Source organism: Manacus vitellinus, unplaced genomic scaffold, assembly GCF_001715985.3.
Source record: "Manacus vitellinus isolate BGI_N305 unplaced genomic scaffold, ASM171598v3 scaffold_5_pilon, whole genome shotgun sequence".
NCBI lineage: Eukaryota > Metazoa > Chordata > Aves > Passeriformes > Pipridae > Manacus > Manacus vitellinus.
Window position 1 is genome coordinate 18859871 of NW_021940682.1, and position 21656 is coordinate 18881526.

The 21656-nt window shown below is 43.4% G+C and overlaps 1 protein-coding gene across 2 annotated transcripts in view; it reads left to right on the forward strand.

The window, feature by feature from the left end:
• The window catches only part of GRIN2B (glutamate ionotropic receptor NMDA type subunit 2B), a 214490-nt gene that overhangs the window by 177857 nt on the left and 14977 nt on the right, over positions 1-21656 (forward strand). For both annotated transcript variants that reach the window (XM_018080833.3, XM_018080832.2), the window contains 5 exons: positions 2256-2464; positions 2783-2954; positions 3610-3763; positions 5285-5410; positions 8325-8554. In XM_018080833.3, the coding sequence (XP_017936322.1) occupies positions 2256-2464; positions 2783-2954; positions 3610-3763; positions 5285-5410; positions 8325-8554 (891 nt within the window). The remainder of the gene's footprint in view (positions 1-2255; positions 2465-2782; positions 2955-3609; positions 3764-5284; positions 5411-8324; positions 8555-21656) is intronic.

Below are 21656 nucleotides of genomic sequence, written 5' to 3' on the forward strand. Positions count from 1 at the left end.
CTTTAACCCGATGCTCAAAGTGTATTTAAAAATTAAAACAACAACTCCCTGACCACTTAAGCACAAAAAAAAAAAATAGATAAATAGATAGATAGATAGATAGCTGCACATACCCTGCTTGGTGGTTGTCATGGTTTGAGACGGCCCCAAAATCCAATTCCCTAGCTCCATTCCCCCTCCCACATCTNCTCTACAACATGGCCACCACTCCTCAACAACCAAACTACAACTCTTCTTTTCCGGTGAGCTTGTGAGATGTTGACATTTTTGCAGGAGCGCCCATTGGACAGAACTCCAAAACTTCCAGGGGCTTCCACCCCTTGGGGTCTACCACTTTTCTAACCTCTGGGGGAAAACAAGATTCAAACCATGACAGTGGTCCAAGCTGTGTGACTTCATAGGTGGAGGGAACATTAGGAGCAAACTCTTCTTGGCATTTTTTGCCCTTGAGAAGTCAAGACCAGCTGTCCAGAAACTTCACCCACCTTCTTACAAACCTCCTGCCTTGCACTCATTGGGGTGCTTTGTTCATGCTGCAGGGATGGATGGGGAAACTGCTGTCTCCAGGTGCTTTCTTCTGCCTTTCTTCTCCCTCCACAAGCTCCCAGGGTGGATTTTTCTTTCATGGACAGATGAAGTGTTTGTTTGTTTATTTTGAAGGTGACAAGTGTTTTATGTGAATTCTAGATGCTGTGAAATGCCAACCCCAGCTGGGCTTTGAGTTTCACAGATTAACCGCTGACACCTAATGAGGCTTTAATAAGTGCTTCTCCCTCCTATCCTGTCATTTAAATAAATAAATGACTGAAATTTGGGGGTGGTAGGAGGGGTGTTGGATTGCAGTGGAATGAAGCTTTTCTGTTTCCCCACCAAGCCGGTACACGGCAAAGAGCAGTCATGCAAGCTTCCCACACACCCACACTGCCTCTGCCATCAAGTCAGCATGTCTCAGCCCTGGCCCGGAGGGCTTGCTTTGAGGGTCCTGCAGGAAAGTTCCCTCTAAAGCTCAGTTAGCTTCTTAACCCTCTCCGCTTCAGCTGCCAGCCAAGGTGCTAATTAGTATCAGCTGTCATGGGGAGACAGGAAGCTGAGAACAAAGATGAGACTTTGATAGTTGAAAGTATAGCTGATGTTCAGTTTTTTTCTTTTCCTGGAATTTTTAGGAAGAAATTGTCTACCATGGGCAGTGGGCGTGCTTAACATGTATTGTCTCTTTAAGGACTCTAGTGGCTTCAAAACAGCTGTTTGTAGCAGTAGATGTATGGCATCTGTTTTGACTGTTGAAGATATGATCTCTATTCACTTAGGAAACAGAAAATAAAGAGTTCTAAAACAGCAATAGAAATTTATGAGGGTGATGAAAATTATGGAAAAATAGCAAGATTTAAAAAAATCATAGATGCTCTTTGGTTTTAATTTTCATGTGTCAAAACCACAAAGAATTCCTTGTTTCCAGCTAGGGTATGTAACCAAGTAATTGTGAAAGGACAAGAGCAGGTATTTCAGTAAGGCCTTGCAGGGGATAGCAAGAACTACTGTTAAAAAGCATCTCTGTCAGTGTTCTTCTCCTGTGAAGACACTCCTGAAAATGCAGAACATCTCCCTCTTCAGTTATCTGTCTCTTGGAAGAACTCAGTCCTGACTACGAATGGGCAGTCTTTTTCCAGAAGAAGGATCTATTTCTGGGCAAAATCAAGTTTGGCTAGATTGAATTTGTTTGATGAATTCCTCTGAAAACAAATGAAGAAAAAATTTTGAGGAAATAAGAAGTTCTGGTTTGACTTTTTCAAGTGAAACGGTTCAACTTTTATGTTTCAAAATAACATTTGTTTCCGAATTTGTATGTATCTCCTTTTTTTTTGAAGGCCGCTCCCCCCCCCATATTTATTGTGACTAGTAGGCTCAAGTCAACCTTTCAGGAGACATCAAACTCTGTTCCTATTGTTTGGCTGAGAAAATTGAAAGATGTCATGTCTGTTTGACCATGGTTATAGTACTCCTATGATTATCCACTCACTCTCCCAGAAAGTAAGACCATCATAGAGATGAGAAAACCCAGATATCTTTCTTGTTCTCTACTTCCTTCTTATTTGAACCCACTTATTCAGAGCCTTCTCAACCCAGAAATATCCTCATCTTATAGGAGCCATGAGCTTGGGTACTCCGGAGTGCTCCTCCAGTCCTGCAGTAGCTGTGATTGATGCAAAGGGATGGGACAACTAAAAGTCTAACTTCTGTGGTTTGTGTCTCCACAGGTGGGAAAATGGAAGGAAAAAAAGTTGCAGATGAAGTATTATGTGTGGCCACGCTTTGAGCTGTATCCTGACTCTGAGGAACGTGAGGATGATCACCTGAGTATCGTGACCTTGGAAGAGGCACCATTTGTCATTGTGGAGAATGTGGACCCCCTAAGTGGCACCTGCATGAGGAACACGGTCCCTTGCCAAAAACGCATAGTGACTGAGTATGCACCCCTGGGTTCTTCTGCTCCTATTGGGCTCTCTCTTCTCAGCAGAATGTCGAGTGTCTGTTGGGCCAATACCATCATAACCTGATAATCCTTTTTAGAAAATCACCTCCATTTTTCTAGCCTGTCCTGTGTCCGTTCATGACTGGCCCTTTTGGGCTAATTATTGTAGTGTGTCCCTTCACCCTCCAGCACAGATAGCACAAGAGAAAGTGTCCACATTATACTATGGGAAGGGGAATGCAAACTGACAACAGAAGGGAATTAAAGGTGTTTCTCCCAGTCTTTTAACCCATTATTGTTGTTATGATTTAGGAACAAAACCGATGAGGAGCCAGACTACATGAAGAAATGTTGCAAGGGGTTCTGCATTGACATCCTCAAGAAAATCTCAAAGTCTGTCAAGTTCACCTATGACCTCTACTTGGTGACTAATGGCAAGCATGGGAAAAAGATCAATGGAACGTGGAATGGAATGATTGGAGAGGTCAGCAGCAAAGGGAGGCCATGGAGGGGTTTATCTCTGGGCTGGGTGACATACATCAGTTCTAGTCTCCCATCATTATTGGATCTCCTTCTGGGACAGGAGGAGAGGTGACTTAGGAAATTATTGGCCTGCATTCTTTCTTAGCACTGGGTAAATTAATCTGCTCTGACACTCTGACCGTGACTACCTTTCCTGTTTGACAATTAATTATTATTCTCTGTGCTCTCATAAATTTGGCCTATACAGTCTTAGAAAGAGGCTGATATCCATGCACCCTAGATTATGCATAGGTTGTATATAAGGTGCATAAAGAATGAAATAAGACTTCTCAGTGTTAGAGGGAGGATAAAACAAGGACAGAAAAATGAGATAAGATGTCTTCTCTGTGGATGATGTGTTTATTCTAAGACCTCTGTGGATTTATTTTTTATACACATACCAGCTTTGAGGAGAAGATTAATGTCTAAAGGTTTCCTGCAAGAAGAAAGTGTCCTGATGAAAGATTAGACAGGAAAGATGTTACAAACAATCGAGGGAATGGGATTACAGGAGTAAGAGGATTGTATTGAAAGGCAGAAAGATGAGAAGGGGCTTGACTGTGGTAGTTGAGTACTGCTTCATGTCTGTGAGTGATCTTTTCCTTTTCTTCCTCCAGGTTGTCACCAAACGGGCCTATATGGCTGTGGGATCCCTCACCATTAATGAGGAGCGTTCAGAAGTGGTGGATTTCTCTGTGCCCTTCATTGAGACGGGAATCAGTGTCATGGTGTCACGTAGCAACGGAACTGTCTCACCTTCTGCCTTCTTAGGTATCAGTTAAATCTAAAATTAAAACTTAAAAAATTAGGTGAAGGTTGCTTGTGATTCTTAGCCTGAAAGCTCCTTTTTGGGAGTACCTGTGGGACAGGTATATAAAAATATACTGTGTTGTTTTAGTTCTAAATCCCAGGCTAGCAAAATCTGGGCAAATGCAAACAGGCAGTGCATAGGAGTTCCAAGTCAAGGCATTTTTCGGCAATTGTGTGCCTAGTCCCAGAAAAGAATGGGCTTGCTCAGAGTTGTCACCTACGCTGCAGCACGTGGTTTCCCAGTGACTCAACTAATAGTATGTTCGAGGAGTGTAGGCCAGAAGAAAATTGATTCAAACCTTATAGCTGGTATGCCATAGCACTTAGTGATAGCAGTTAGCAATAAATTGTTGCACTTTGAGAGACATTATTTGTAAAGACGTTGTTAACTTGACCCTCCCTTGACAGAGCAACTAGGAGAAGTTAGAGATCTAATAGACCTTTTCAAGAACAGTTGAGCCATCAATTCTGTGCTGACATTGGGTCTTCCAATAAAGGCATTTCTAATGTCCTTCAGTGGTGGAGAGTGATCAGAGAATGCAGAAATTATGCTGCATTTCCCCAAGACATTCATATCTTCCTTGTATCTACTATTTGACTTTATAAAATGCTTTATGATGCAGCAAACACAGAATAGGAGTTATATAATTACTGTCTGCTCTCTGCCAGAGTCATGAGAACGTTTACAATAGAAATAACTTTATACGGGTAATGAAATTTTCCAAAACCTTTTTAAGTTGGAGTTTCATGACTACTCACTCTTCAGGAGTTTTTGCCCTTAGCCAAGTCCAGCAATATTGCTGGGGTATGTAAAAGCAACGTTAAAGTTAACTCCAAAATTTTAAACTGCAATTTAACAGAGGTTGCAATATTGGCTATACTCTGGAACAAAATTCTCAGTTTCTTTGATCTGTTTCAGTCCCATTTTTATCTGTTCCAGCTTGGAGAAGGAGAAAACCTGGCAGAGATCAAATACTTGCAGAACATGAATGCTAACATTTCTAGAATGAGCCAGTGTTCCTATTGCTACAGGAATGGAATAACTGAAAAAACTACTATCGTTATGGCTGAACCTTAGAAATTTGGAGATGCTCTTTGGCTCAATAGCATCTTGAAAGTTGGATGCTTGTCTGAAACTCTGCCAGTTCTGCTTGATTTTCCCCACTCTCTCCAGATGGTGTTGGAGGACTTCCTGGGAACAATCTTTTATCAATGCATTTTATTTTATCAATGCATGCCACAATGGCTGCACGTAGTTCCAGATGGAGCCATGTGTCACAAACGAAACAGTAGGATGGAATGCAGTCATTACAGAGGCAGAAACTATAGTTCTCCCTGTTCAAGAAGCTTTTCAGAATCAGGTTGAAGGTTTTAAGTTCTGTTTTCCCCCAACCCAGTTTGCCCCACATTGGTGTGCTCTGGAAAGCAAAGGAGGAGAGGTTGTTGTCGGGGCTTTTATCATGGTTTTCTCTTCCTATCCAGAGCCTTTCAGTGCTGATGTATGGGTGATGATGTTTGTGATGCTGCTTATCATCTCTGCGGTGGCCGTCTTTGTCTTTGAGTACTTCAGCCCTGTGGGCTATAATCGGTGCCTTGCTGATGGCAGAGGTAAGGGGAACCCTTTCTTGCTATGATTCTCTCTTATTTTCAGTCCTATTCCTTTGTAGGGTGTTCTTTGCCTTGAACATAATACAGATCTAGCCCACTCTGAACACTGAGTTCAGACCTAAGAGGGCAGGGATGGAGGCGGAAAACAGACTGTGAAGAGAGCAGATGTGTATAATGGATAATTTGCTTGGCCCGAGAGACGGAGCTGTGTTGCCTTTTATGTTTAAAGCAAATACCAGCTCCAACTTGTTTCTCACTGAGGGAAAATGGGCCCTGGTAGTTGGTGTTGGCAGGGCCCATGATGCTGCACTCCCTGAGACAATCATAGGGCTCAGCACTATCAATCCATCCTTTAGTGCTACGACTCCCTGGAGAGCAAGCCACTCTGCCAGCCTCCCAGCATAGTGCTATGTCCTCCAGACTTCACATCTGTCACCTGGTCATGTCTTTCCACTACTTGGCTCTCTGGCTTTCGAAGACCAACTCAGAAAATGGGAAGCTCATTTTCTTAGGAGTGGGTGAAGAATTACTTTGCAAAAGAACCAGGAAAGATGGGAACAAGTGAGTGATCCATCTCTGTGGTTCTGATCTTCAGAAGGCAGCCAGATGAGTTAAAGAGAAGATGAACAGACAGCCTAAGAGACAGCCTTTTTTTCCTTATTGAGATGAAGATAATTAGCAAGTTGAGTCTTCTGTCATCTGCATATCTTCACCCCATGATAAATCAGCCCTTTGAACATTTCTGGGTTTATTGGCCTGTTCAGAATAGTGGGAGAGAGATAGTTACTGAAAAATGCACTCATTTGCTCCCCAGTCTAGTGCTTTGAGTGAATTTATGCCATCAAGTTGGAGAGGAGTGAAAATAAAAAGTGTTAATGAAAATGCAGGCAGAACAACATGCATGGGGAACTGGAGAAAAGTGGAGAACTTGTCTCTTAACATGGAGCTGTGGAGGGCCTTTATGGCAACTGATCATAGCCCCATGGATTTGTGGACACAAAAGTAAGTATTGATAAACCTGTGAGTCTTTTGAGAGATATTGATACATGTGTGGAACTGGAAGCAGTTCTTAGTACAGGCGTGCAGTTGTGCAGTTATCAAGTCATCTGAACTGCAGCTGCAATTATCAGTATTTCTGAGTAATTATGAACAGTATGGCGTGATCAGGCAGATATAATCCCTGACATATGTGATGTGAAGATATAGAAATCTGCTGCAGAGACTGCAATGCTGCTTTTGGTAATGAACACGCTGGCTAATGTTACTTTGGCTGCATTTGAACTATGGCAGTATGCCCCTGCCTCCCACACCTGGATTTTCTCTTTACGAACATTAAGATTTTTCTCTCCAGAGTCAAGTGGACATGCCCTGATCTAGTCTCCAAATAATGTTGTGCTGTTGTGGAGCACTCAAAATTGGAGAGCTCAGAAAGATTCTAGGTTCCTGGTTTGGATTGAAGTCTCCCATTACAGTCTTGGTTTGTGTCTGACAAAGTCAGGGTGTGATCAGTGGAGAGGAAGGCTTTAAGAGGGAACTTCTCAAGATTTCCTTACATCTTATACCACTGATGTTTTTCAGGCCTTTCACCTGTGTGTCTTAGGGCACATTAGGTGGAAGGGATATAAAAATACCACTCCAGCATGTAAAAAGACAAGGAGTGATAAACCATGTTTCTTGCAGGAACTTTATCTCATTGGTATTTAGAGGCACCAATTTTGCCAGGTGATGATTCTGCTCTGAGCTTGGTGTGCAGTTCCCTGGGTGCAAAATGAGCCCCTTGCATTGTTCAGCTGTACTTAGAGTAAAATGTTAGTGCTTTCAGATGATCTATGCTATTTGCTGCTCAGGATTTTGGAGAAACATGTCAAAGCTTTCTTCCCTTTTGCTAATCTGATGGAGTCAACCACAGACAGCAGCACTAAGCTCCAATCAGCCTATCCAAGTTGATAAAGCATGGGGTGCTGACCAGGTTGGCAGGTGTTTGAACTGTCCAGAGGATTCTCATCCTAAGAAGATCTTCCTGGTGCCTGAAGCAGGATCCTGGAGTAATTGAATCTGTATTCTCCCTATCAGCTCTTCCTGTGCTCAAGTTGAGGAAATTTTGGTTTAGGTTTCCACTAATGGAACCAGCATGTGCTGGGGGTACGAGATTGTTGGGAGAGACGTGTGATTTCACAAGTTTTCAGACCTAGTGCTTCATGAGCACACAAGGCTTCTGGGGTATGAAAAGTGAATAAGGGGAAGATAGGAGCTTTTAAAACACTGGATCCATTCCTGGACTATCTGAGGCAGAGCTGCAGATTTTCCTGAGGTAGACCAGAGTATATATCACTGTTATGTACCTTAGACACAGAACATGGAGAGAGGGAGCTGTGTTCTTCTCTGGTTCATGTGTCTTCGGCAGAGTGGGTAAAGAAACACTCTTGGAGAAGTATTTGTAGAGCCCTGCTATTTCAGATGGTCCTCTTCCTTGCACCTGTACAAGTACAGTGAGAACCATGTTTTGCCCAGGTGTATGCTGGGAGCTCAAGGACATCACTCTTGAGCAGCTAGAAATGAGGACAGAATTTGTCTGAGCAAACTGTATTTCTGGTAACAACACTTGAACCAAAATTAATTGTTTGGGCTTCTAGATATTTTAATCAAATAAAAAAGAATGCCCTTGTAAAAGGTTTCAATGTAAATCTCTGAGACAGAATAAATATCTGAGGATATTTTTGAAAAATAATTTTTCAGGATACACTTTGCTGAGATATGGTGTCATAAACATAGGGAGTTCAGATGTGGACATTCACCTCACAAGTGGGAATAGATACTGCTCTTAACTCTAAAGTCAAGATGTGGATGTGAATGGAAATGCAGACCACTTACTCTCAGATGCTCACTGTGGGATCATGTTTCTCAATCACTCTAGAGCCAGGAGGTCCCTCTTTCACCATTGGCAAAGCTATCTGGTTGCTGTGGGGGCTGGTGTTCAACAACTCTGTGCCAGTACAGAATCCCAAGGGTACCACTAGCAAGATCATGGTGTCGGTGTGGGCCTTCTTCGCTGTCATCTTTCTGGCCAGCTACACTGCCAACCTGGCTGCCTTCATGATCCAAGAGGAATACGTGGACCAGGTGTCTGGCTTGAGCGACAAAAAGGTAATCGATCCACCCAAACCCTCAAAGCAGCCTTTTCTACAGAAGAGGCTGCTCCACCCTCTTTTCTTTGCTTTCACTACGGAACTGTGCGGATGTTTTCATAGTCACATCATAGCTTTAGGCCCTAGTTTTAACAACTGTTCTTCATTGGTATTCGGTTGCACTTTTACATGGTTTAAGAACTTCAGGAATGAGTTATAAACAGAACTGAACTGTGCTTGCTTACACAATTCCAAACCACACCTTGACTGTCAGCAAGTAACGAATTAATGGAGCTTTGGAGATGATGTGTACAATGGCTGTAACTTGTTTTTTCAGGCTGAAATAATTTGTCTGTGCAGGAATGCTAGCCATTAGGCTAGCAAATGTGATATGTTAATTTATTCTCAGGAAAAGTTCTGCCCGTGGGGGTAAATCGGCATGGCTTTGATGATTTGCTATTACTTGCACTTAAAGTTATAGTGTCTTTTTTTTTTTCAAGGCCTTTGGAGGCTTAGCACAAGAAATTGTTTCCTGTTCAGACTGTTTTACTGCCTTGTTTATCTGTACTGCATTTTGTCCATGCAGACCATTTGCTTTTGCTGGACCCTGGACACTTGAGGATTTTGAGAAGATTGCTGATGCATGCAGGGTAGCTCTGTCTGGTTCATGAGGGTGTAAAGCTTTGCACACTGCTTAATTTTTGTTTTGAGGTGAGGTTACTCACAAGCAATTGAGTGTTGTGAGGCTCAGTTGCCCATGCTGAGTTTGTAACTCAGTCACTGGGGCTGCTTAAGGGATCATGCCATTGTAGGGTAGCCAAATAAGCTTGCATACATTGCTGTTAGGGCTGGCAGCAAGAGGAGGACTGGTTATAGTTACTGACTCTTGTGTCCCTCATGACAGTCTAGAAATAAATTGTGGCCAGGCCCCTTGTGCATGCAGTGTCCTGCGCAGCAGGCTAGAAATTCTGTGATGGATTAATTTTTAAGAGTTTTTCTTTCCCATTTGTTGTTTTTTCCTGGAATGAAACATGGCACAGAATAATACAATCCGTACAGAAGTGCTCCTGTTATTTGTTTTAATTTTGACCTCAATTTGTTTCACACTGTCTTCACATTTGCAGTGTGCTGTGTTGAGGATGGGGTGGAGGGGAGGATGTTTTTCTGCTAAATGGAGATTGTTGCAGAGGCTGCTTAAAAGCTGTGGGCTCCTTCAGACTGAAAGATACTGTTCAAAACCAGCCAGCCCTATCAGAGTTAACATTAGTTTGTCATCATTAGGTTTTCAACTGTCTGAACTAAATGGGATAGTTTGTACCTGTGATCTATTGTTTCAGGCTGTGCCTAGGGTCATGCTTTTATTCTCATGTTTTTAAGATATTCTTCATACCTGCAGAGATATGTGCATGAAATTTCAATTGAAAGGGGTAACTCCTGGAGCTTCACAGAGCCTTTGGTTACAAGTTTCTGGGCCTATCTTAGCTGATTTTACTGTAGGGCCACCTGTGTGTATTGGATTGAGGTAATTTTCTTCTACTTTTCTTTGCCATGATACCTGTTTTTTCATTTGCTATCCTAAAGCATATGTGCTTTGTTTCTTGGGGAAGAGAAAGGCTACAGTACATAGTCAGAGCATTGTGATATGCCTCAAACACAGCTGCTAGTGCAAGTACAATATTTGGGTTTACAATTATTTACAATATTTACAATATTGGGATTACAATCTACCAGAGCATCTGAAATCAGATGAAAATTGGCTGGTGAAACTGGAAACCAACAGCTGCCTTTGGAGAATAAAGACAGGTGGGACTAGCTCCAGCCAAAAGATGTGAGTTAATAGCTTGGTCTACTGGGCTCATGGATTTCCATGTATTTCCATTTTTTTGAACATGCAGAGGGCCCTGCAGAACTTGGGAGAGGTCATCCAGGCATTTGTCACACTGCTTCAAGATGCCATGATTTGGGAGGAATTCACTTTTGTGAATCTCATATTTTCCCTTTTCCAAAACCTGCATAATTGCTTGCAGCTGACTCACCCTCTAAATACACTACTTAGCCAGGATGAAGGGTGCAGCCACACCAGGGCACATGGAGATGTTGTATGCTCTACCTCCCTCTTCCTGCCTGCTTAAAGCCATTTCAGACTTTCAAAGCCAAGTGGGAAAGACTGTCTTTTCCAAGAGGAAAAACTATTGCTTCCAGTCCCTTTTATCTCCAATGTCTGATCTGGTGTCCACAGCAGAACTGAGTCTCCTGGTCTTCTCCATCAGGTGGTAAGGGCATCTGTGTCCAGCACAAGGAGTCAGTAGAGGATGTAATCCAAGCTGACAAGAAAAGGGATAGTTATTTTAAGGGATATTGTTTCTACTTGCCTAAACCCAGATCTGCTTGTGAATGTCTTTGTAGTATGACAGTATCTGGGGAAGGTGTCCCACTGGCACTGTAGAGCAGCCAAAATGCCAGATGCACTCACAAAATCCATTACTGTGCCTGGCTGGGGTACACCTGTCAAGGTCAGTCTGGCTACACTCTGAGACAGCCACCCTGAGGGTCTCCTTGGACCCTCTTCCTTGGGCCTTGCCTGGGAAAAACCACTCTGAGAGGTACCTGCAGCTGCTGATATGCCACTTCCCCAGAAAAACAGGCTGAAACACACCAGATGTCTCAGGACTTGGATGGTGTCTTGGCTGTGCCCCAACATTTACTTCCTAATGACATGCAAGACAATGCCTAATGTCATGTTCCTGCTGTGCTGTGCTGTGCTGTGTGGATTCTTGAGCAGGTCTGTCTGAGCTGGGCTGGAGTGGATGCCCCTGTGCCAGGGTACCATTTTTAACTAAGGATGTCTGGAGGCTCCCTGTACTGAGCTTAGTGACCTCTGCCACTCTCTCTGTCCCAGGTGATGCCAACCCTGCTGAGTGCCACCCTTTGGGCCTAGCTGGCTCAAAAGAGGGGCCAGAACTTCCCCAAGAACCCATCTCACGATGGCTGTTAATTCCCCCATGTTAACCCTTGGAGCTGCTAAATCATATGTCAAGCTGTAGCTCTTAATGCTGGGGCAGCTGTGGGCAGTTTGAGGGAGAAGAAACCTGCTCCTCCCTGAGAGCAGTACTGTCCCTGTGAGTCCTGCAGAAGGAGTGCTGCTCTGACAGCCTCTCCCTTTCAGCTCCCAGTGATCGTGGCACGCTGAATCACTTTCCTTCTGCACAGGTGCCAAACCAGCACCCACTGCCTCTGCTGGTCTACCTTGCGCAGCAGAGGGGCTTGATGTGGCCCTGGAAGGGGCAGTGCCATGCTGGCCATGTCAACTCCCTGTCCTGAGCTCTGCCCCTCGGTGGGACAGACCGCAAGCCCAGCCAGAGCATCCTTGCACGCGCTGCTGGACTGCATCCATCTAGAATCCATGTGGGGGGCTGCTACCCCCCTGACCCCCTGCGAAAGCTCCAGTGGTAAGACAGCCTGTCGCAGAATACTGCAGTCGACTCCCGGGTCTGGATTTCATCTGACTGTAATCAGGAGATATAACCCAATTTCCATTAACGGGAGAGCTTCAGACACATTAGAGAAACAAGCGCCTGCGGTATTTCAGTCTAACGAAGGCAATAAATACAGGAAAGATTATATAAAATGAACTAATGTGTGAAGTAATCTAATAGCTATACGTAATTTCCATTCATATACAGTAGTAATAGAATAAAAGGAAATGTGGACAGCCAGCAGGGCATTTAAATAAAATAATTTAGAATGCAGTAGGTTAATAATAATAAAAAATAGTATCCTTTCGTATAAATTAGTTGCAAATGCCAAAGAAGCTAATAAAGTATCAAAATGGTAATTTTGTAATTGACATAAAAAGGAGAGAAATGTATTTCTGCATGCCTGCAAATTAATATAGATTGCTGAAATTTCACGGGTATTTGACTTATTTGCTTTTTAAGATGTTAATGAAATGCCAAGACAAAGGGCCTGTTTCTGTTCAGCATAGGTCAGTTATTTTTTTGATAGATACGTGTTTGGTTTTGGGTATTTTTTTAATAACTTTTGAAGTTAAAACTGGCCAATAATTTTACTGAAAAAAATCTGAGGAGAGCATAAGAGGCCAGAAGGAAATTCTGATATTTTCCAAAGTAGCTCATTTTAGTATACTTGAAACAAAATACTTTGATATTTCTGACATGTATTTTGACATGTCATTTTCTAAAGGCACTACAAATAAAATTGACCTACATTTAGAGAAAGTAGGAAAAAAAAGTATTTTTTTTTCTGTAACAAAACAAAGGGACAGGAGGAGATAATTGGAAGACAAGACAACACACGTAGTTCTGAGGTGAATGAAACATTTCAGGTTGATACAAAGCAAAAGCCTCAGTGAAAAACCTGCAAAAAACCCCCGATCTGCTCTATTTTGGCAGGTGCTTGGCCGCGAAACTGAAAAATGAATTATTTCCAACATTATACTCTGCAGCACATTAAATCGACATTATACAAGGATCCCAGATATGCAGAACACTTAAGCTTGTGCTTAACTTTGCGCTCATGAGTGGTGACATTAAAGTCAATGGACTATTATTCACATGATTGAAGTTAAATGCTTTTCTGAGCTTGCAGCTTTTGTACAACAAATATCTGTTCTGGAGAAGTCTAGGGAAATGCAGAGCTAGATATCTACAGGTATACATTTTTCAAGAGGACTAAAAGTGAGGGTCAGTCTTGTACCTTGTAAAGTCTGTCATGGGAAGGTTGTCTAACTGGATGGCTTGGAGGTAGTACAAATCTTCCATGGGATTAAACATTCACTATCAAGAGACAGTTGTGGTAATTTCACACATTTCAGCAGGATATAAAGGAATTTTTATGTGGTGGTGTCCCAAAGCAGAAAATATGCAATCCTTTCAACAGCAGTATGATTTTTATTCTCAGGACACCTTTGTGGTGATATGAGTTAGCTAGACAGAAGTAAGACTGTGCCATTTCCACTAGCTCCCATAATCTGAAATTTTATGGCTTAAAATCTGATTATTTCTCTGCATCTCCTTGTAAATCATCAGTTGCTATAGTACGAAGTATTTACTAATACTCTATAGTGTAGTTACATATTGTGTGCAATTACACAAAATACACATTTATTATGTGTAATTACATATTATGCTAATGTTTTCATATTAATAAATAGCTATTAAATATGTACAGCATATCGATGTTAGTAATAGATCTTTCTAACTTGTGACTTACATTTATTGTGTACATAAATATGATCTCAGATAAATTTTTGCAGTTGCAGATGAGTACGTTTATCAGATTTAGACATTCTGCACTTTGGATTGGGATGATTTTTATGCTGAGATCTTTGGAACAAACCTCGGTGTCTGTGTGCTAAAATGTGATTCAGTACTTTTAAGACTATAAATGTTTAAATTCAGTGGGTTTTCAAGGATTTTTTTCTTCCACCCTCTTCAATCCTTTGTCATTTTCCCTCTTTTTCTTATGCTCAGCACTGTGTAGTGCACAGTGGCAAGGAGGCTGCAATGTGCTTTAGCCTTGACTTGGTCCCTCAGGGTTCTCTCTTTCTGTTGATTAGAGGGATTCCCCTGGTATCAATACAGACTGGGGGATGAGGGATCAAGAGCAGCCCTGCAGAGAAGTACTTAGGGGTGCTGGTGGATGAGAGGCTGGACATGACCCAGCAATGTGAGCTCACAGCCCAGAAAGCCAAGTGTATCCTGGGCTGCACCAGAAGCAGCCTGGGCAGCAGGTCAGGGGAGGGGGTTCTGTCTCTCTGCTCTGCTCTGGTGAGATCCCACCTGCAGTGCTGCATCCAGCTCTGGGGTCCCAGCACAGGAAGGACATGGAGCTGTTGGAGCAAGTCCAGAGGAGGCCACCAAAATGATTAAAGGGATGGAGCACCTCTGCTATGAGGAAAAGCTGCAAGAATTGGGATTGTTCAGCCTGAAGAAGAGAAGGCTTTGGGGTGACCTAATTCTGGCCTTCCAGTACCTGAAGGGAGCCTACAAGAAAGGCGGAGAGAGACTTTTTACAAGAATATGTAGTGACAGGACAAGGGGCAATGGTTTCAGAGTGAAAGAGAGTAAGTTTAAATTAGATATTAGGAAAAAAATTCTTTAGTGTGACTGTGGTGAGGCACTGGAACAGATGCCCAGAGAAGTTGTGGATGCCCCATTCTTCTAAGTGTTCAAGGCCAGATTGGATGGGGCTCTGAGCAACTGATAGAGTGAAAGGTGTCCCTGCCCACAGCATGAGGATTGGGATTAGATGATCTTTAATGTACCTTCCAAGCTAAGCCATTCTGTGATTCTGTGATTTAACGGCAGCAAATGCTTGCAATGAGATTCTTCAGGATTAATACCAGTTAAAAAAATGCAGTTTAGTTGGGAACTTGAGCAGGTAGGATGCAAGGGGAGGGGATAGTCAGAGTCAGACTGTAGGCTTAATCCTTGCTGGAAAGGAAGAAATGCAAACCCTTGGGTTTTGCTGGAGGCACAGATGGGAGTTGCTGGGTGAGGGACATTGGCTATGGGGCCATGGAAGCTTGCAGCTTTTGCATTCCCCCTGCCACACCGTCCTGGTTAAATTTGGTTGCTTCTGTGCTAATTGCGTGGCAGTCTGGAAAAAGTTGTCTTTGGAGAGTTACATAAGGGAAAAGAGGGGGAAGCAAAGGATTGTCCTGCTTCTCGCATCAGTATAAGTCAGTGGAGAGGGAAGCAATGACTATTTTTATTTATTATTTATATGGTGCCATAAATGTACTTGGCACTTTGCAGTCAAATAAAAGACAATGGCCCTACCACCAGAATTTGGCAGCCTTAGAGATGAGAGCTGGCCTCCTTCAACTGAATGATCAGGGCTGAATTGCTGGTGGGTAGGGGATAGGAGGATGAAATCTACAGGATTAAAAAAAATATAACAGCTTTCCCCCCACCTTTTCGTTGCTAATGCCTAGCTACTGTGACATTTAAAGTTATATGTACATACATATACTTGATAAATATTTGGCAGATTGTATCTTCCCATACATTTTTACTTCTCTGTGTGGAAAGAAGCCTTGCTTCTCCCAGGCCTTTGGCTACTCAACTTCCCCTAAGTCTACTCGTGGCCCAGTAGACTTGTTTGCTTCAGATGTACCTGATTCAGCACCCCAGGACTCCCAAGGAAGTGATACAGCTTTCATTCCTCTGTCTTCCACTTGCAGGTGGGAGGCAGCTTTCATCAGAAGGCTAAAGGAAGGCATTATCTCCCGCCTCTGGGAAGGTGCTGGAATGCTCCAACTGCCCTTACTCTAATGCCCTGCTTTTTTGCTTTGCCTCCCTGCCTTACAGAGGTGCTTAAGAAATTGCACTAATGTGATGATTAAGCTTTTCTAATTACTTGGATGAAAATTCTGGCCCCTGTGCAGTCTTTGGGAGGTTTGCCAGACTTGCACAGGATTTCACCCTACTGCCCAGTGGTTAGTACCCACATAACAGTAGGTTGGCTACTATTAGTACTCAGAAGCAAGACCTTCCTTTGCTAGTGAAAATGGGGGAAAAATGGAATTGCTCCCCCACCAAACTACATCCTCTAAATTTCTCAGCGTGTTTCATAATTTATTAACCAGCTGTCTCATGTGCAAACAAAATAGATTTCAAATTCTTCTGTACTCAGCTGCCACCTCTCCTCTCAAGGTCTTTTTCATCAGTTAATTTTTTCCCTCAGAATGAACATCTACACTTCTAATGATATTAACATGAGTGTAATAACTGACATCTTTCTACCTTGCTAATTTCTGTTTTGTGTTTCCTGGGATTATTCAGGCCTTTAGCCCCTTTGTGTTTATTTTCCAAGGAAGCTGACTTTCAAAGATGAAATACATGGCATGATTTGATGCTGGGATAAACAGATGATCTCCATCCTCTACATGCATGCAAGCAAAGTTAAGTGTACTGTAGCTAGGATTTCACAGCCCACTTCATTGCAACAGATGTGACTGTGGTTGTCTGATATCACACATACTAATACTCTGCAAGGAGCTTTTGTCTCTGACTGGTGAAGCTGTAGTGATTCCACTACAGATGTTTTCTGGTCAAGTGTGTGGGATACCTAACAGTATGACTGACTTGAAGCCTATATACCACCAAATGTGTCCTGAGGAAATTTTCAAGCATTGTTATTACCTTCTGTGTAGAGAAACTGTGCAGAGCCTGTATAATGCTCACGCACTTTGCAAATCCAGAAGACACCTGGTTTGCTGACGGTGAGCGGACTCTGTCTGTATGTGGTGGTCTGATAGTGAAGCGGCCCCTCAGGCCTGGTATATCCTTAATGCCTGGGTCAGGAGAAAGGCAGTCTGGTGCCAGCATGCACACACAGGTGAGTCTGTGGAAGACATGGGATCCCTGAGGTGTCATCTGTTTGTGGTGATGCTGCACTGCCCAAGATCTTCAGTCTTCTGCTCTGTGCAGAAACCACACAGAGCAGGTCTCTACATAGCAATACAGCTTGCAAAGAGGCTGCACAATGCTACTGTGTGCATTGTTCTGGCAATAACTGCATGTGATGGAGACTTCTTCCACCAATTGGATCTCTGCTTTCATCTTAGTTATTTTGCAAGGACAACTATTTTTAAAGTTGCTATATTTGAACTCCTTTCTTTTACTTTCACCTGCCCTCCCTCACCTCTGCATTGTCACTAGGTTGCTCTGTTCCCTTCCTTGACCCGCATGTGTCCCTATTTCGCCAACAGACATTCATGGATATTTTTCTTTCTTGTTTATGGGTCTGACCAACACTACATCTTCCTTTAAAAGTTACTTTAATCCAATTCCTTGCCAACTTTGCTGCAGTCAGCTGCACTAACTGATAACTCCTTTCTCGGACTTATCTATAGCAATTCATGGGTGAAAGCACTATGCAAAGCAAGACAGAGAATTTGAAACATCACTGGGTGATAAACCACAAAGTCAGTCTGATGGAGCACAGGGTAACTTTATGCCCTCCAAAAACTGACATATTGGATTTGGTGCTGTTCATTCTCTCTTTTTTTTTTAATTTCCCTTTTTTGTGTTTATAAATCAAGGCACGTATTGTTTGACTGCTGAAGACAAGACACTGGGGTTTTACCATTGCAGTCTTAGGGTTGATTTCTGCAACTGGGCCCACAATCAGGAAGAGTTGATGTGACGACTGGATTCACAGAATCACAGAATATGCTAAGTTGGCAAGGACCCACAAAGATCATCGAGTCCAACCCTTAGCCCTTCATAGGACCATCCCCGAGAGTCACACCATGTCCAAATGCTTCTGGAAGTCTGGCAGGCTTGGTGCTGTGACCACTACCCTGGGGAGCCTGTTCCAGTGCCCAACCACCCTCTAGGTGAAGAACCTCTTTCTAATATCCGACCTAAACCTTCTCTGGCACAGCTTCATGCCATTCATTCAGGTCCTGTCACTGGTCACCACAGAGAAGAGATCAGTGTCTACCCCTCCTCTTCCACCCACAAGGAAGTTGGGGACTGTGCTGAGATCTTCCCTCAATCTCCACTTCTCCAGGCTGAACAGACCAAGTAACCTCAGATGCTTCTCATACGGCTTCCCCTCGAGGCCCTTCACCATCTTTGTTGTCCTCCTTTAGACGCTCTCTAATAGCTTAATATTTTCCTTATATTACAATGCCCAAAACTGCACACAATGTTCAAGGTGAGGCTGCACCAGTGCAGAGCAGAGTGGGACAATCCCTTCCCTTGACCGGCTGGCAATGCTGTACCTGATGCCCCCCAGGACACGGTTGGCCCTCCTGGCTGCCAGGGCACTGCTGACTCAGATTCAACTTCCCATCAACCAGGACCCCCAGCTCCCTTTCCATGACACTGCTTTCCAGCATCTCATTCCCCAGTCTGTATGTACACCCAGGATTGCCCCATCCCAGATGCAGAATCCGGCACTTTCCCTTGATGAACTTCATATGGTTGGTGATTGCCCAGTCCTCTAATTTACTGAGGTCTCTCTGCAGGTCCTCCCTGCCTTCGAGGGAGTCAACAGCTCCTCTGAATTTTGTGTCATCTGCAAACTTGCTTAGTATCCTTTCCAGTCTCATGTCCAAGTCATTAATGAAGACATTAAAGAGCCCAGGGCCTAAGATGGAGCCCTGTGGAACCCCACTAATGGCAGGTTGCCAGTCTGATGTTACCCTCGCCCTCTGTGCTTGATCTGTGAGCCATTTGCTCACCCATGGCATGATGTCTTTATCCAGCTGTGTGCTGGCCGTTTTGTCCAGAAGGTTTCTGTGAGAGACAGTATTGAAAGCTTTACTGAAATCCAAAAAGATTTGGCTTCCCTTGATCAATCAAGTGGGTTACCTTGTCATAAAAGGAAATCAGGTTTGATAAGCAGGACTTTCGTCCCATGAAACCGTGCTGACTGTGACCAATGACTGCATTGTCTTTCAGGTGTTTTTTCAATACCTTCCAGAATAATCTTCTTCATAAATTAACAAGGCACTGAAGTGAGACTGACTGGCCTGTGGTTTTTGGGGTCCTGCTTCTTGCCCTTCTTGAAAACTGGGACAACGTTCACCAGCTTCCAGGCAGCTGTGACCTCTCTGGGTTCCCAAGACAGCTCAAAAATCATCAAGAGAGGTTTTGTGATGACATCAACCAGCTCTTTGAGAATTCTTTGATGAATCTCATCAGGCCTTATAGATTTGTAGGGATCCAGCTGGAGCAGCAGATCCCACGCAATTTCAGGGTCAACTGGGAGTTGATCATTCTCAGAGTCATGGTCCTCCAGCTCAGGGCACTGAGACCCTCTTATCTGTGTTGAAGACAGAGGCAAAGAAAGCATAAAACACCCCTGCCTTGTCCCTATCCCTGTTTGTGAGGTGACCATCCTCATCCTGTAACAGGCCAATGATATTCTATCCTGCCTATTGCCATTAATGTATTTGAAAAACTTTCTATTGTCCCCCACATTTGTGACCTGCTTTTACTCCAGCTGAGCTTTGGACAGATGAATTTTCTCCATACAGCAGCAAGGAGAATCTCTGTATTCTTCCCATGTCACTTGACCTTGCTTCCACCGGGCATACACCTTCCTTTTTTGCCTTATTTCCAAGAGAAGATCACTGCTTAGCCAAGGCCTTCTGCCTTGCCTGCCTGACTTTTGACACTTGGGAATTGCCTGCTCCTCTGCCCTTAAGAAGTGCTGTGAGTAGTCCTAACCACTGCTGAGGAGGTAGAAGGTGTTACTGTGAGGGAAGAAATAAGAGCTAGGGTAAAAGGATGATCTGAAAACTTGTAGCCACTTAGAAATGGCTTGTGAGTTCCACCTTGGAAATAAAAAATGTCTGTGATGTCAAAAGTACGTGACTGTGCAGAGGGGAGAGGAATGCTTTAGGAATGAATCTTGAGAAGTATCTGTACAAGAGATTCATTAGTAATAGAGAATGAGCAGCACAGTCTCTTTCGTCTGCTCTCCTCACAGGTTTGTACCAGTTCTATGATTTAAGTTTGTAGTATGATTTTCTGCCTATGCTGTTGGGCTGGCACACTCCTAGCTGGGATGCAGTTTTGTCAATTTAATAGTGCCCTACAGTGCCATGCCACTAACAGGTTGCAGGTTCCATGCTGGGAATCTGTAGAGCACTTTGTCTAGCAGGACAGGTAACGGGGGCATGAGTTTGTGGGTGTGTCTGTGCACAATCAAGCTGCGTAAAGAAAAGAATACAGTAAAAACCCTGAAGATGGTGCTGATAGTGATGCTTGATATTCCAGAAACAAACTGGTCACTACCTGAATGCATCAGGGCAGAGCTATAGCTTTGAAGAACTTGCAGTCTGCAAATGAAGGACAGAAGGAAAATTATATAATATAGAGAGGCACTGAGTAATAATGAGCATTAACTCTCGCTAGCATTGTTTTTATTGCCTTGATGCAAGCTTTTTTAGTGTAATGTTCTCTTAATATCTTTGGGTCTTGATCAGATTGTTCTTGGTATGGTGGAGAGCATGTTCACCAACAAAAGGTAAGTCAAGGAAAGATCTGCAGGATACAGCCAAAGGACAGCAGGTTACAGGTCCACATGATACAGTTTGCAAAGAAAGACTGAGAAAACAACTTATTTAGCTGCAGTGAAAGAACACAGAGAAGAAACAGATTAATGGTACTGAAAAACATAAATTTCTCCTTCAGAGAAGGAGAAACTATTTGAATTTCCCTGTCCATTGATAACAGAAAATATTGTAGTTGTATTGCAGTAGGGAGGCTTTGGTTGAGACACTTGGAAGAACTTTCCATTAGTAAAGCTCTGGTGGGGATTGTCCAGGGAATGGAGGAGTCTCCAGTACCAGCCATCTTCCACAGCAGCTGTCAGGAATGGTGATGTCCAGGAGAGACTCACCGGAGAGAGTGAGGTAGAAGAGAGATCTTCTTAGGGCCAAATCCACATTTGTGATTCTGTGGCACTGTTTGTCGTGCAGCTTGGGGCCAAAAATTATATATTTTGGGGATATGAAAAAGACAAGCCTCTTCTTTTTGAAAGTCATCCATTAGTTGTGAAGGAGATAATTTCCTGGCTGAAACAAAGGATACAGAGGCAAGGCAGCTAGGGCAAGACATGCTGCTGTAGACATGCTTAGTCTGTCAAGACTCCTCGGGGTTAGACCTGGAAACCAGTGGCCTACTCTTTAATTTTTAACAAGTTCTGAATGAATCTCTTGTGCAAATAGCCTGGCTGGATTCTCAGGCAATGAAGAGAGGTGCAAGCTGACCACAGAGACATGCAGCTGAACCAGAGCAAGAGGAGACAATCAAGGATGTTAGGGCAATTCAGAAAGGTTCTGCTGAAATTATGCATTTGAGCATGGACTTTGCTTTTCTGGCCTGATGTCACTAAATCTTATGTTGCAGCTTACTAATAAATGCAATCTTTTTTGAAAGGTATTTGGCCTGTACCACAACAGATGTCTGCTGGTTTTACAGCTGCCAAAAGGACAAGCAGAGTGCTGCTTATAGGTGCCTGAGCAGAAGGTTGTGACTGATGCCCTGATGCGCAAGTTCAGGGGAGTGGTGGGCACTTCAGGCTCTTTGCTAACCGCAGCAGTTGGCTCCCTGTACTTCTGGTGGGAGAAGCTG